Source organism: Misgurnus anguillicaudatus, chromosome 5 (assembly GCF_027580225.2).
Source record: "Misgurnus anguillicaudatus chromosome 5, ASM2758022v2, whole genome shotgun sequence".
NCBI lineage: Eukaryota > Metazoa > Chordata > Actinopteri > Cypriniformes > Cobitidae > Misgurnus > Misgurnus anguillicaudatus.
Genome location: NC_073341.2, coordinates 39,596,999 through 39,612,921, shown reverse-complemented (window position 1 = coordinate 39,612,921; position 15,923 = coordinate 39,596,999). Strand labels below are relative to the sequence as shown.

The 15,923-nt window shown below is 36.9% G+C and overlaps 1 protein-coding gene across 2 annotated transcripts in view; it reads left to right on the top strand.

Annotated features, from left to right (window-relative positions):
• Nucleotides 1-15,923, top strand: part of plxna3 (plexin A3) — a 197,094-nt gene that overhangs the window by 118,732 nt on the left and 62,439 nt on the right. The window contains exon 10 of one of the 2 annotated variants that reach the window (XM_073868165.1): nt 10,556-11,062. The exons of the other annotated variant lie outside the window; for it this stretch is intronic. Coding sequence (XP_073724266.1) covers nt 10,556-10,591 — 36 coding nt within the window. The 3' untranslated portion in view covers nt 10,592-11,062. Of the gene's footprint in view, nt 1-10,555; nt 11,063-15,923 lie in introns of those variants that run through there. 2 annotated transcript variants of the gene reach the window in all.

The window sequence follows — 15,923 nt, the reverse complement described above, 5'->3', positions numbered from 1 at the left end:
AAGTAGATTACATACAAAGTCAATGCAAAGATGCAATCAGATGCATCATTCGCATTGCTCCACGATATGGCCGCCGCGTTTGCCATGTAAACACGCGCTATTCGCCTCAAACGTGTCTTTGGCCAAATTGAAAATTTTTAACTCGAGCAAAAAATTCACATGACACGAAGTTAAATCCCGCAAGGAAAAGCATTCTGTGTGAACAAGACGCGGAAACAATGCCGGAATTGTGGGTTCACACCATATACAATTTGCATTCAACGATTTACGTGAGTAGATTACCTACAAAGTCAATGCAAAGATGCGATCAGACACGTCATTCGCATTGCCCACGATATGGGCGCTATTCGCCTCAAACATGTCTTCGGCCAAATTAAAAATATATATAACTCGAGCGAAAAATTCGCATGACACGAAGTTAAATCCCGCAAGGAAACTAGAGCAAGTAACGCGATGTCTAGCGTTTGGTGTGTACGTAGCATAAGGGGCGTGCCGTAATGAGGACGCAAGTGTGCAACAAGAAGTTATGGTTCAGCTCTTTGACTCAAGGATTTAAACACAGATCAGCATTCACCATTAGAAATGTCGACAAACTGCACTGAAGCAGAGATCAGGGAGCTCATCACTATCCGTGCTGAAACTAAGGTTTCTTAAAAGAGAGAAATCACGGATAATTAGCAAACTTCAGACACTGTGGAAAAAACCTACCAAGTGCAGGATTTTAAATGCATCACGTGTCTTTATGGGATCTTTACAGTATGTGTGTGAATGCATGCACAAATTCTGGAAAATCAAATGATCCAGGACACATTTTCCGTAATCTCTGTGTTAAATGGGGCTCAAAAGAAATATTTGAACGCGTTTGCCATTGTTGTTATAAACTTTAGAGACGTTTGTGAATGATTGTTGCACACCGGTCTGTTATAGTGGTGAAATCTCCAGTCCACGCCCCTAAACATGACGCTGCAAGAAGCGAAACGTAAATGCTTGCTTTACTTGTCGGTCATACGGCCTCTTGGGCGGTCCTTGGTCATTCAAAGTGGCTATGGTTACCAGACCTTTAGTATGGCTATGCGAGACTACTGCCATTGTGACAGTAATCTTTGAACAACACTCAAGTTATAGGATCATGTTTGAAAGTGGCATCTTGACAATTTATTTGAATTAAGTCAATCTGGTATCAGTCAATTATGGTTTTGTGGTGCATTGTTATAGATGAACAAGCATTTTCAGATTTTCTACAGCGTGATTTCTTTGAGTTTCAGGTGCTAATAGCTATCGAGCCGAATAACTTGGCCAACTTTTGTTGTTGCCTTTTGTTTGTGGTTACTGCTGTTTGAAATTGGCCCAAGTGTTTAATGTCTGGGTCGGTGTCACGTTTCCAGCCAAGAATCTGTTGCGGTGAGGAAAATAATAGTCTTTGCACAGATTTGGCCCAATCTGTGAATAGATTTACATGTAGTATTCCCGCCTTCTACCCTCCCTCTCTCTCTCTTTTGCTCTCTCTCTCTCTCTCTCGCTGTTTATCTTTCCCTTTTCTCTACTTTGCTTTTCATCTCTTTTACTTCTTGTGTATGCACATTACTGCACACTCGACTGCGTTGTGAACCGCTGGCTTTAGAGGTTGAGAAGTTACTGCTGTGTGTTGTGAGTTTATTGCATCTGATGATTGAAGAGAATGAAAGGAAAACGGCATGTGTGTTATTTTAGCGACTTAGATTTCCAGATGATGAATGCCTTTGGTTTATTTATATCTCTTGCGTTTCTTTGCATCATGATTAGAGTAATACCACAGTGACAGGGAACAAAGAGATCCATCAAAGTACAAGCTCTAGTTTTAGTTTAGATAAAATGCACACAAGAGTCTTAAAGTGTTTAATTCACTTTTCAATTTTGAAAATAGACATTTTGTGAATACATTTAACTTGTGATACATGTCTTAATAGTGTATGCAAATGTATGTATATTTGTTTTATAATGATTTGCAGATGTAGCCTCACACAATATTTTAAATTCATTGCAATATTGTAATTGTGCACAATATGCATGTAGCAAAAGTTTGCAATAAATGAATCATTTTAATACTTTTAAAGGATGTGTAAAGTCAAAGTTTCAGCAAAGAGACCAGCTAGTTAGAATGTTAGTTTGTTCTGATGTGTGAAAGATGATTAACTCTTTCCCCACCAGCGTTTTAAAAAAACTTTGCCAGCCAGCGCTGCATTTTTTATGATTTGGCAAAAGTTTAATGCCTTCCAGAAAATGTTATTTTTTCAATATATAAACATACAATATATCACATGAAAGAACAAACAAAAAAATAAATAAAAACAAAATTTTCTTCTCTTTTTACCTCTCAAATATGGGTAGGTTTCTTTAAAAAAAAAACATTTTTGAGCAAAAAGCTGGGATAATTGCATTTTTGTGAAGGACTTTTGATAGAGATCAGATTCAGAGCGATGATCAAACTGTTTGGTCTAAGGGGTTGTTTCCGAGTTTTATAAGTTGCGTAAGAGCATCATCTGGTGGATAATAACGGAAATATGGATTGCCATAAAAATGTGTTATTGGCAGGAAAGCCTTTTCTCTTAATTGACGAGTTAATTCGTCAATGGCGGGGAAAGAGTTAACGTTCAGTAAGAATGTGAAGCGTATGTTTGTTATATAATTATCCGTTTTTTAATATATTAAAATTAAAGTCCAGACTGATTGTTAAAACATAAAGCATTATAATATTGCATATCGTATATTGCATTATTTCGCCAATTATTGCATATTAACAAAAAACATTTTCCTTATAAATGGCCACAGTTTTGTTGCAAGACACTGGCTAACATATAATAAGTGATTGCTTGGGGAAAATGTGTTGCAGTTTGAATTTTATTTTATTTAAATTGGCTGACCCGTTTGGTCAGATGTGACGAATCGGGTTAGCAGTTTCTACATGCGTTCCCGAACACATGAATATTTCATTCGGTCAGTGCCGCTGTTTCATGCCACCATTACAGCAACAGAAGCTGCCAGGTGTTTCATATCTGTAATCCTGACACTAGCGTTTTTCAATTAGAGAAATTATTAACTACACGTCCTCCAACCGCAGCACAGCTCGGAGAAAACAAGGTTAATTGGATCTGCAATCAGGGTGTGTAGATAATAAGGTTTAATGATAGCCAGATGAAAGATTGAAAATGATTTGATATATGATTTGGACTTTACATAAGCACAACACGACAGACAACCATACAATTAACACCTGCCTCATTTCAGAGAGCGAGAGAGAGAGAGAGATAAACAAAAACCTTAGATGGAGCTAAAGAGCCAAATCCTTCCTGTGTTTTGTTGCAGAAGGGGGTGGAATCCACACACCCCTCGGCTTTTGGCACATTTTAATTTTACACTTAACTGAACATCAAAGAGATGCGTTATCGGTCCTTATCAGAAGCAGCCAGCAGCGCTGAGATATGCCCATCACTTTCTGTCTCCCGGTTTCTCAAACGTACCCTCCAGCAGTAGGTCTGCAAACCCCCCAACTCCTTAGTTTGTGAAAAGAGTTAGTCAGCGAAAAGTAGTGAGTCACCCAGTGTTGAGGCTGAAGGGACAAGTGTTGAAATATCCAGCCAACAGATATGCAATGTGCACGACATAAAGTCATCAAGGATACGTCTGTGAAGAAAATCCTTTACACTTTCACACAATGTCCTGAAGATCCTTAACATCTGAAGAACCTTTCTGTTTCAAGAACCGTTTCAATTGTTTCTTTGTAGTAAGGATCTTAAAGGGACAGTTCACCCAAAAATAATGTCATTATTCACTCTCATATTCATCTTTAGAAACACAGTTTAAGATGTTTTATATTTAGTCCAAGAGCTTGTTGACCCTTCATTGAAAATCTACATACGGTATATTGTCCATGTCTAGAAAGGTAATAAAAACATCATCAAAGTAGTCCATGTGACATCAGTGGGTCAGTTAGAATGTGTTGAAGCATCAAAAATACATTTTGGTCCAAAAATAACAAAAATTATGACTTTATTCAGCATTGTCTTCTCTTCCGCGTCTGTTGTGAAGCGCATGCGCGAGACTAAAGTCACGTGACTGCAGTGCAGTGACGCGGCCGACGTGTTATCTGGTGCGCCCCAGCTGTTTTTTGTTTGTTTGTTTTTTGTGCACCCAAGCTTGGTTTACAGTCTGAGGGAGTTTGAAAAAAAAATTCGCAAACATGTCTGAGAATAACACGTCACAGGGCTTCACAAAAGACGTGGAAGAGAAGACAATGCTGCTGATTAAAGTCGTAATTTTTGTTATTTTTGTCCAAAATTTATTTTTGATTCTTCAACACATTCTAACTGACCCACTGATGTCACATGGACTACTTTGATGATGTTTTTATTTCCTTTCTGGACATGGACAGTATACCGTACATTAGGGTTGTGACAATTAATCGGGCAAATGCGCGTTTTCTCAATGAATGAATTTGAATGAATAACGGTGAAATGCAGCCACATCCAAAAGCCAGGGGGCGCTCTCGCTTAGAATCACCATTTTTGCCACAGAAGAAGTAGCATACCAAACACTATTCCAGGAAATGTCTAAAGGAATATTTATATCGCTGTTCTTCAGATTGTTTCAGGTATTTTCATGATAATAAAGAATATTTTAAATGATTGTGTTTGACGAGTGTTGCTTTTTTTTAACTGCACGTTATAAACGAGTCAAACTTGTAGTGATTTTAGATTGATAAGGACTTCCTACTGATCATGGAGCCGTAGTACATGCACAAGCTGTGCATGAAACACTGAATCGGAGCCTTACGATGCAGAATCGATTTTAGACAGGTCTTTTTAATGGGAGCGCGATGCATCGATGCACATCCCTACCATACATAGATTTTCAATGAAGGGTCAACAAGCTCTCGGACTAAATATAAAACATCTTAAACTGTGTTTTGAAGATAAACGGAGGTCTTACAAGTTTGGAACGACATGAGGGTGAGTCATTAATGACATTATTTTCATTTTTGGGTGAACTATCACTTTAAAATTATTTAAAGCTAAGAAAGAAATCTTTGACTAGATGGTTCTTTGAGGAACCAATAATGGTTCTTTAGCCTGACAACGACATTTTTAGAAACCTTTATTTTTACCAGTGTTAGGGTTGTGCCAATAGACGATAGTATCGTGTATCGACGATCGTCAGATATATCGCTAATAACGGGCTTTTATGACGATAGTTGGCAATTAGTTATTATTATTATCATCATAGTTTCACATTAACATGCGCATTGCATGCTTTTCCTCGCATGAGAGGGTTTAAGGTAGGGATGCACCGATAGGATTTTTTTGGGCCGATTCCGATATAAACAGACAACTTCTGGCCGATACCGATACCGATATTAAACACTTGTATACAATACTACACAGTCGGTCTATTAGCTAGTTTATTTCTGCAGCAAATTATTTTTACTGAACATGGATTGGATCTAATTAACATTCAACTGACCAACATAATAAGAGAGGCACAAATTAAGCTAAAACTAATATAATAAGACAGCATGACAACCTTCAAAGGTGGTTTTTGCTATTCAGCATTTATTTTATTAACAACATTAACTCATTTTTTACATATAATGGATTTCTTTATGCAGTTAGTTAATAAACAATCGGTATCGGCCTTTCTCGTGGTATTGCCGATATGCCGATGGTTTCAAATTCATCAAAAATCGGCCGATAAATATCGGCGGCCGATACATCGGTGCATCACTAGTTTGTGGGCTTTACTTTGCGCAAGAAAGCTTGTAATGCGCACGGATTTCTTCTCACATGCACGTGGACTCAAAGCAAGCGCCTTGGACTCTTGCTCGGACCTGAATGCGCTTGTCTTGGACTTTTGCTCAGACTTGAATGCGTGCGTCTTGGACTCATTCTAGCACTTGAACTTGTAATATGCGCGGGACTGACATTTTCTTGCACTAGAGAGGTTGTTAGGCGCGCAGAGGGTTAAAACCAGCGAGTTTGTTGTTCCCAAGAAATTTTAGACTTAATGACGTGGATGGATTAATGGCAACAGTTTTAAGAAGGTTGCGGTCATGACGATGTTGCCCTTGCTTCTTTTTTGTCCACCAATCAAGTGACTTGTCATAAGTAAAGTAGTATCGGCGATCTCACGGGCTGACGATGGGACGATCCCAAAATGGGGCATATCGCCCAACACTATGTCTAACCATAGCACAATAACAACCAGTGTATTATTTCTCTCAGCCTTAATAAATGTTTTTACTGAGCTCAGCACTTGGCTTATACCGTCTTGATTTAGGAAGAGAGCCACGTGCATTGTCATTTCAGGATTTCCAGGCCTGGTTTGGACCGGATCGCTGTCATTTGTCATTGGAAATGTTTGCCGTCGGGCAGAAGCTCGTGTCTGTGTGGGCTGTAAGCATATGTGGGCTTTTACACTGATTACCGCACAGGCTTATTTTTACATTTACAATGTGCAGGAGTTCAGCGATGGTTGTGTGAGTCAGTGGTTCAGACCCTTAAGCTGACTGCGGTCGGTGTGTGTTTGTGTGTATGTGTAAGCTCAGTGGAGTGGATCCTCTCCCAGTGTAAGCTCTGCCCCAGTGCTTTGGCCCGGCCTTTGAGAGGTGCTTCAAAAAAACAAGACATAAAAACACTTTTCACACTGTAAACAGTGCAAGTGTGACGGGTCTCTCCAGATCTCAGTGGCAGCCAGAGCCTTGGGCCTAATCCACTGAACATCATCTTTCTGTTTCTCTCTCTCTCTCTCTCTCTCTCTCTCTTTGAGCCTCAGCAGAGTCTGAATGAATCTGAGTAATGGGTGATGGTATCTGTTAAGGTGTTATAATAAGAAAGTAAAGGTGATAATAAACAACAGGTAAGCAAAGAGATATTAGTACAATAGTAAATGTGTGGGAGATGTTATGAGTACCTCAAAAGCAGTGTGTGAATGAGTTTAAAACAGGGCGAGAGTCGGGGGAGAGACAATTACAACATAACAAAAGACACAATCACAATGCAGTGCAAGAAATATAAACGCAAACAAGTGTAAACATCCAAGCAGATGTTTTACAGAAGTAAGAGACATCCCAGTCTGTCAGTCCGAATCTGTGATATACGTGGAATTAGAGATGTAACAATTACCGGTTTAATAACTTAATATTACCGTGTCATTTTTTAAATTACCGTTTAAACCGTGCCAGTGTCACGGCTCGAAAACCCCCGTCCAGCATCAACAAATTTAGGCAATAATGTGAGACAAACACATTCATTCACGTCTGCTCCCATGTGTTTGTGATGAAAGTGCTTCACTGGCTATGTTTACATGCACAAAATTTTGTCAATCCGACTGAATTTAATATGATTGAAGGTTACAACGATACAGTTTACATGCACCCTAAACATTGCAATCTAATTTAAATGTTCGTTTACATGTACATTTTATAGAATCCGAACCGAAAGTCTGTGCAAGCCCACAGCATGGGTTGCCAGATTCGCGTCTCAAAACCATCCCAATTGACTTTCAAAACTAGCCCAATTCACAGCCCAAATACCAACAACTAAGTAACAAAATAATTTAATCGATAACCTGCAGAAAAAAAGCAACTGGTGGAAACAGTGGCACAAATCTAAACTCGAAAAAAGGCAGAGGACTTGGCAACGCTACGCTGCGGACAGCATCTCTCGTCGAGTTCACGCTTTATCTCTGGATAAAAGTTAAAACTGAGTTGGAGAAAGTTGTGTTTAAGACGTTTTCATACATACATTTTTACACATTTTTACTTTAAGTAGCCTAATGTTTTAAAAGTATACATAAACGCTGCAGAATTAAGTACATCGTGTGTACATCGTGTGACCCCCCTTAAACGTTACCTTAATAATGCGTGATTGCACGCGTTTACATGCGTTCTTTTCTCCTGCGGATCGAATCAGAGATCGGAGTACATCACCCCCATTCAATACTATCCAAATTTGCATCCGATCGTTCTCAATCGTATTGATTGAGTTGTTCTTCATGTTTACATGAAGACTTTTTTTAATACGATTGAGCCATCAATACGATTACAAACGGATTTTTTGGTTGCATGTAAACATACCTACTGACTGATTTTAAATCCCAAATAATTTAAAATAATAACATAAAATAATATTTCTTTAGAAAGATTAATTTCTATTTATTTTCCATCAAATGATGTGATCTGATGAGTTTAAAGCTCTGTTTGTTTCTTCATTGATTGCTGTAAGCGCAGGTGTTGTGCAGCTTACTCCTGGGTCCTAAAGTACACCTCCTATTTCTCACAACATATGCAGACAGATAACTTGCTGATTTGTCCTGTGTTTATATAAAAATCTAAATTACTCACTTGTGTTTTATCTGAACTAGATGAATATTTATCTCACGACCCTAAATGTGCCCTGATTAATGTTAATGTTATTTATTTGATGTTTATGCCAACAAAAGTGCACTTACATGTACAATCAATTTAAATTTGGTTTGCATCAGTACTTTATTTTTACATTTCTAGAAATTGTTCACCAAGCCATGATAATATTGATAACCGTAGTGATTTTGGTCACTATAAACGTGATGTAAAATTTTCACACCGTTTTATCTCAATGTGGTATTTAGTAGTCAGATGGCAGAATCTGGTTTTGAGTTCCTGGTGGTCTTAAATAGGGGGATGTGGTGCCATCTGTGTATCATGACAATTTGGGAAATGTAGGAGGGATTCTTGATGATAAACTGTGTTCTTCTGACATTCCTCTTGTTGCAGATGTCCTGAATGATGGGACAGGGTGTTTTTATCACATACTACATAGATTGTGAAGTTTGCATTTAAATTGGCATTTTACAGATATTTCTATGACAAATTTTCATAATTATCATAAGAAAATGTAAAACATCTGTTTATGTAGCCCAACTTGCATTAGCAGCGCAAATGGTTGTGAGTTTGATTCCCAAAACACACATACTGATGAAAAATGTAAAGCATGAATGCATTGTAAGTCACTTTGCATCGGCAAAAATTCATGGATGGTGTAAATGAACTGCTGCAGGATATCCTTTTGTAATCGCACTAGATTACTGATTTAAAATAACATCATCGTAACATTTTAAGAATTGGATTTGATGATGAACAATAAACATTTAAACATGCATAATTATAATAACCCATGCCAATGACTGACGTTCTTGCCAGTCAGTCCTATTTAAAATTCCTCATCTGTTCATTTAAACACACGCACATATTCTTTGACCTTCACGTGGCCAATTAAAACAGCCGTAAATGTGTCCTTTCTGGTTTAAACCGGTTCTGAATGCAGCTCGCTGGCGTGTGTACTAATAAGGGTCTCATTTTCCCGATCTGTCGTATTAAAATGCGTTTCATTACGTCCGTACATCAGCCATAGATGTCCTCCTACACAACGCGTCTGTTTTTGAGTTGATGAGGTTTCAGCGTGTTTGTTAAGCACATGGTGTAGGTGACCTCTGGAAACAGATGATCCACAGACCCCTAATTACAGCCCACCCAACCGTTCTTCAGTGCCTGAAACAAAGCATCCCTGGTGAAAAAATAGTATGCTAAATATATTTAGTTTTGATATACTTAAGTATACTTGCAGTCAGACTAATGACCAGTATACTTAAAGTGTGCTTTGGGACTGAATCCGTCTGACAAGAAAAGTTGAACGACTGGTAAAAATCAAAATACATGCGTCGTGACGCCATCCCACACGTCAGATGCATTATTCAAATCTCAGAATTCACTTTTCTCTGAATGCATTTACGAAAACTGTTTAAGTGAATTAATGTGTACAGCTGAAAGCGGTATGCAATAGACTCAAAAACTATACAAAAAACAAACACTCATATTCCCCTTACGAAAATTAACCATGTTTTTTTTGTGGTAAAAGTTTAGTAACCATGTTTTTTTTTGATGTATTGATTATTATTAGCAAAGCCATGGTTATTTTGTGGTAAAACACAGTTAATTGGTTTATCCAATGCTTGACTATAGTGAAGTTACCTTATTATGTTAATAGTATATTACAAATGTATACATCTACAATATAAAATGTAACTGAACATACTGCTCTCTTGTAATTTTAAGCCCGCGTTATTTCTCCATAAAATAATATACATTTGTACACCCCATATACTTTCAAAATGTACTTAAAATATACTGTTTTTAAAGAATACTAAATAATGTATTTTAGAAATATACAGTGCATTATTATAATGATAACTTTAAGCATACCGATAAAGTATACCTAAAATACATTTTAAAATAAGTTTAAATTTAGTATACTTAAAAATTGCACAAAACTTTAACTTTAAGTATATATTTCTAAAGTATTCTTTTAGAAAATAAGTAAAGTATAATTATTTTGAAGTATGTTAAAAGTTTAATTGTAAAAAATACGTGCAAATATGTTGTAAGCATACTTAAAGAAAGTACATTTCTTTGTAAGTATTTTTGTAATGTACTATTGCAAAGTGAAATATACTTGAAATACAATAAAGTATATTTGTTTTTCACCAGGGATTCCTGCCACCCGTAAATGTCTCCTCCTCTTAATGTGTGGTCTCGGAGATGGAAAGGTTTTGAGCTCTTGGGTCAAGCGGGAGCCATAAAACTGTGTCTCTTAAGAGAGAAATAGTGAGGGTTGGAGTGACGCTGATGTTTCTTGGAGGATGTTGGATGCGGCTTTTCAGTCTTTGAGAATAAAACTTTATGACAAGAGTAAACCCATGCAGTATATTCTGTATAGGGATTGGCATTAAAGCAGCTTGTCTTGGGGGATTGATTTTGGGGGTGGATTTATCTTTGCATGCAGATTTCTTAAGTTTATCCATGTGACCACCTAAAGCATAAGACAGTTTGCATTGTTGCTTATTTGGATATTATTTTTATTGGGCATTATCAAAGCGTTTTGCTAAATAGTCTTGCAGAGAATAGAAATATTTTGGCAAGATATTTCAATGTAAAGCGATTGCATTTTTGCATGCAGTGCAAGTTATACAATAAATGAACGTTTACATATTGTTATATTTGGAAGTGCTTTTTGATAAGACCAAAGTCATGTTGTAGATAATGATGACTCTTTATTAGTTTATGATTAGTACATGCCTTAACTCAGCATTTGTTCATATTTAAGTAAGAATGAACTTTTCATCATGATTCATGGACCTTCATATAAAGTGTTAACCATATTTTTGCAACAAAACCCATGGTTTAACCATAGTTATACCACGGGTCTGTTGAATACTGTATTCTGATTGGTTGAGAAATGTTCAGTGGTTATGCATTACTTTTTGATAACCGCACACCTACTGTAACTTGTCAAATGTCTTAAAAATAGGCACCAGAGCAATGTTTGTGGTTACCGTGGTATAAGAGGAATAATTGACTCCGGTCCTTTGAATTATTTGAAAATAATGCACACCTGCGGTGTAACGTGCCGCATTACCACCTTGGTGTGCATTATTTTCCTATTATACCACGGGTCTGTTGAATGCTGCATTCTGATTGGCTGAGAAATGTTCTATGGGTGTTGATTATTTTTCTGTAAACCACACACCTTCAAATGTCTTAAAAATAGGCACCAGAGCAATGTTTGTGGTAACCGTGGTATAAGCGGAATAATTGACTCCGGTCCTTTGAATTATTTGAAAATAATGCACACCTGCGGTGTAACTCCACTTCGCGTCGTGCCGCATTACCACCTTGGTGTGCATTATTTTCTTATAATTCAATGGCTCGTCGTCAATTATTCCTTACTTATTCAATGGCTCGTCGTCAATTATTCCTTAATTATGGTAGTAAAACCATGGTTTTGGCAATGGTGATCTATATGCTATATTTTATAAGAGATCACAAACTGCAATTGCTTATAAGCATTCAACTTTCTGCCATTTTAATATAAGCAAACAAATGCATGGATGGACCTTTGTTGATGGAGAGGCATGTCAACAGACCAAAATATCTTGGACTCGTGGAGACGAGGTCTTTTGGTTTAGGCGTTCACCCTAGCAACTTCAAAGCAATGCCCTGGCAACCACCCAAAATACATTAGCACTGTGTCGGTGAGTTTTGTATGGACATGCACCTGTAGTTTTATTTTCAGTCCTTTATAGAGGATGTTAGTGCAAATACCTTGTCGTAATGACTTTAAATTTAGCAAAGATTTTTATGTTCCATAATTTATTACAGATAATTAATGTAGTCTCACAAAAGTACTTTTTTATTTACATATTTGAATATAAAGCATTGCAGATAAGTTGATGTAACTTTAGCTTGATTTTATGACTCTACTGTTGGCTTAATGCTGCGTCATTATATGAAAGTGGCATTGATTGACAGCTAGCCTGTTTTTCTGTAAACTCTCTCACTCCATCACATTTATCATTACAGAAAGCTTAATTAGCTCATGTATGTATTTAACCTTAAAGAGCATCACAGCGGGGCCACAATTCACCAAGACTAATGACCACAGAGATTTTCAAACCGGCCCGTTTTCCCAATGGGACACCGGCACCTCCCTGTTCCTCCTTTTTTCCCACACAGCTTTCTCTCCCTCATTCTCACTTTGATGCTCTTAATGTCTCTGACTTCTGTCCTCTCCGCCTGTTTTCTTATTTTCAAGACCTTTCCTTCATTCACGCTTTCGTTCTGTCCCAAATCTGGTCTTTCATTAAGGAGCCACAGGCAGAGTTAATTAATTGTCAGATGAGTGACAGTGACGCCATTAGCTCAGCAGGAATCGCGCTGACTGCTGCTTTAAACCGGACCCGTGGCTGTACAGGAAGTGAGACGGGGACGTTTGTCATCGGCTAGGCATTAAACAGCCCGATCTTAACGCATCGCTGAACCAAACCACAGCAAACAGGCTGGCACAGAGATGTAGTGAAAGGCCACTGCCAGTTTCACACGGACCGGTCCTGGTTCTTTCTTCTCTCGTGCCAGCTGCTAGTGATAAGCTATCTTGTTTTACATTAGCAGACGCTTTAAGCTAAAGCAGAGAAGGTCAGAACTAATGTTGAGATCGGATGTTTTACTTTTGATAAGAGACTTAGACTAATAATACACGCAAAGTGAGAATGCTGATCTCATGGACTTTTAAATGTTTTGTAAAGCTAGTGGTCAACTTATTGTATTGTTTGTGCATCTTTTCCGAATAGTAATATTGAAGTATTGTTTACTTGCCATTCAAGTTACTGCAGAGAGTATATAAAGGTAGTATATTTGAAGAGTTTGGTTCCAAAACGCAATAAATCAATTTTGACAAATTTTGGTAAAAATGTGTTTTCTATACCAAGAAAGTGACAAGATGAAAACTACTATTTTCTGTCACAAAATTTCACATAGCATCTTTAGGGTATAATAACATTAAAAATTCTAATCCATAATTTAAAATTTTCAGAGATTTATTATAAAAACTGATATTTTTTTCAGCAAAATGCAATAAATCTATTGAATCAATATATAAATGTGCATTCATCTTTGCCAAGTTATATTCATTTAGTTGACTAGTGGTATATACTGATTTAAAAAATAAACATTAATTGCATTAATCAAAACACTTACTTTGTCATATTAACTCTTTCACCGCCAGCGTTTTTAAAAAAGTTGCCAACCAGCGCCAACATTTTTTATGATTTTCACAGAAGTTTAATGCTTTCTAGAAAATGTTCTTCTTTAAATATATAAACAAACAATATCAAATGAAAAAAGCCTCTGCTTTTAAACAAACAAACAAAATACGTTTCATCCTATCTTCATTTGTTCTCTTTTTATCAACTCTCAAATATGAGTAGGTTTCTTCAAAAACACCCAATTTTGAGCAAAAAGCTGAGATAATTCAATTTTTGTGAAGGACTTCATACAGATCAGATTCAGAGCGATCTTTAAAACATACACGTAGTTCTCTCTTTCTCTCACGTGAGGCGCTACTTCCGGGTTTTATAAGTTGCCACCTGGTGGATAATAGTGGTATTGCGGAAAGACAGAATTTCTCGTCATTGGCAGGGAAGCGTTTTCTCGTACTTGACGAGTTATCTCGTCAATGGCGGGGAAAGAGTTAATAACACTCTCATTGCTGCTGTCATCCTTGGGACGTTGTCGCTAAACTTTTTTGACAACGATCAAAACAGCAGTTAGAACAAGCAACAGCCGGCATTTTTCTTTCTCCGGAGTGCCTCTTGCGTAAATTATGAGATTTTAATGGCTTACGTTTCTTCCCCACCATAGAAAACCACCACAGATTTATCAATGCCATCAAAGTATTATTTTGTTTTCGTTTGTTTGTAGATCATGAAGTACAAAGTGGATGAGGAAAACTAGGATTCAGTGTGTATTCAAAGCACCGCCATTGTTGTTTACAAAATGGATTTATTGCATTCGGTAGAGAAGGAGGACTGTTTTTTTGTTGCGGTTTGGAAAAATATCAGATTGGCGGATATCAGATTTTGCGTAAAATTAAGAATTTACTTTTCAATACTGACCAGATACAATACTGGTTTTGGCGATAACTTTTTTTTAAATGCCGTTTATCGCGTTTTGAAACCAAACTCTTTATTTGATAGTATAACCATGGTATTGTCAGGAGAACATCTAATCGTGATGGTAGGAAGTCAACCCAAAGTAAAGGGCCGTTCACATTATATCACGTTATAACTATAACGTTAACTATATTAGCGTCCACACCACTGGACAATAACGTTAACTTTATGCTAAATAGCTCGTGTGGCGCAGTACTCACTCAAATCATTTACCTTCAATGGCATTAACTAATATAGCATATTTTCTTTAATAAAAAGCTTGTAATTGTTCACATGTCATTAAATGTATAAATAAGCTGTTCTTGTTGCATTTACATAGTGTGTAACCAGCAGATGTCCTCAACACACGTTTGCGTAACATTAAACAGTGAATCGACTAGTTTGTGTAATCTAATATCTTACCTTTTGCCGTAGTCAATGTAGTAGAATAAAAAACATTACGTAGTCAATTTCTGCACACCTGAGGTAATTTTATGTTATAGACATCAACATTGAGCTTCTCCACAGTGTCATCTGTCATTTCAAATGCACTAGCACTTAAAGTTTAAGTAGATGTGATTGGCTGTCATGGGTTTATTGTTTATCAGTTGGAAAAAAAATCACTCAGAAAGTGATCCTAACAATATATTTATCATTATAGTTGTGTGTGAATGCCGCTATTAATATGAAACAATTTTTAAAACTATATTTTGTATATAGTCATCTTTATAATGTGAACAGCTATTTACACAACACAGTTTTCAACTTAAAAATTTTACTTTTTATGCGTTTTGGCCATTCATTCACAGAAAAACACATTTTTGGAGTCTGAAAATATAAACATTTGAAAACTGTTTTCAAAATGTAAGTTTTTAAAAACTATACTGATATCGAACCAGTGCAAAGATAGCAACGAAATGAATTAGTAAAAACGGTGACATCGCCAACGACTGGCATCTGATCCGGATCTATGTGAACGCTGATCGTTGTGACAATGTGGTTGTCTGTATGTGAGAAACACAAAGGATAAACTTTTCCGTTTTTAGTACATGGATGTCATTTTTGTGTGATTTTTGTTTCAGTTATGTTAGATGTCATTTATGATGTTTTGATGATATTAATTCAGCCTTTGTAAAGACTTGACACGTCAATGATAATTTGTAGTTGTTGTATTTACAAGTCAACAACATCATGCTTAAATCCACCAATCAGAGCGTTAGAAAACTCACCCAACACCTTAAATCATACAGGCCATTTTAATACCAGCCGAAGAATAAGGTCAAAAATATCATGTAACGTTTAATTGGAACAGCTCCCAAGTGATCCGGAGTATGATTTATTTTTCTCTCTCTCTATATGCACGAGGAAAG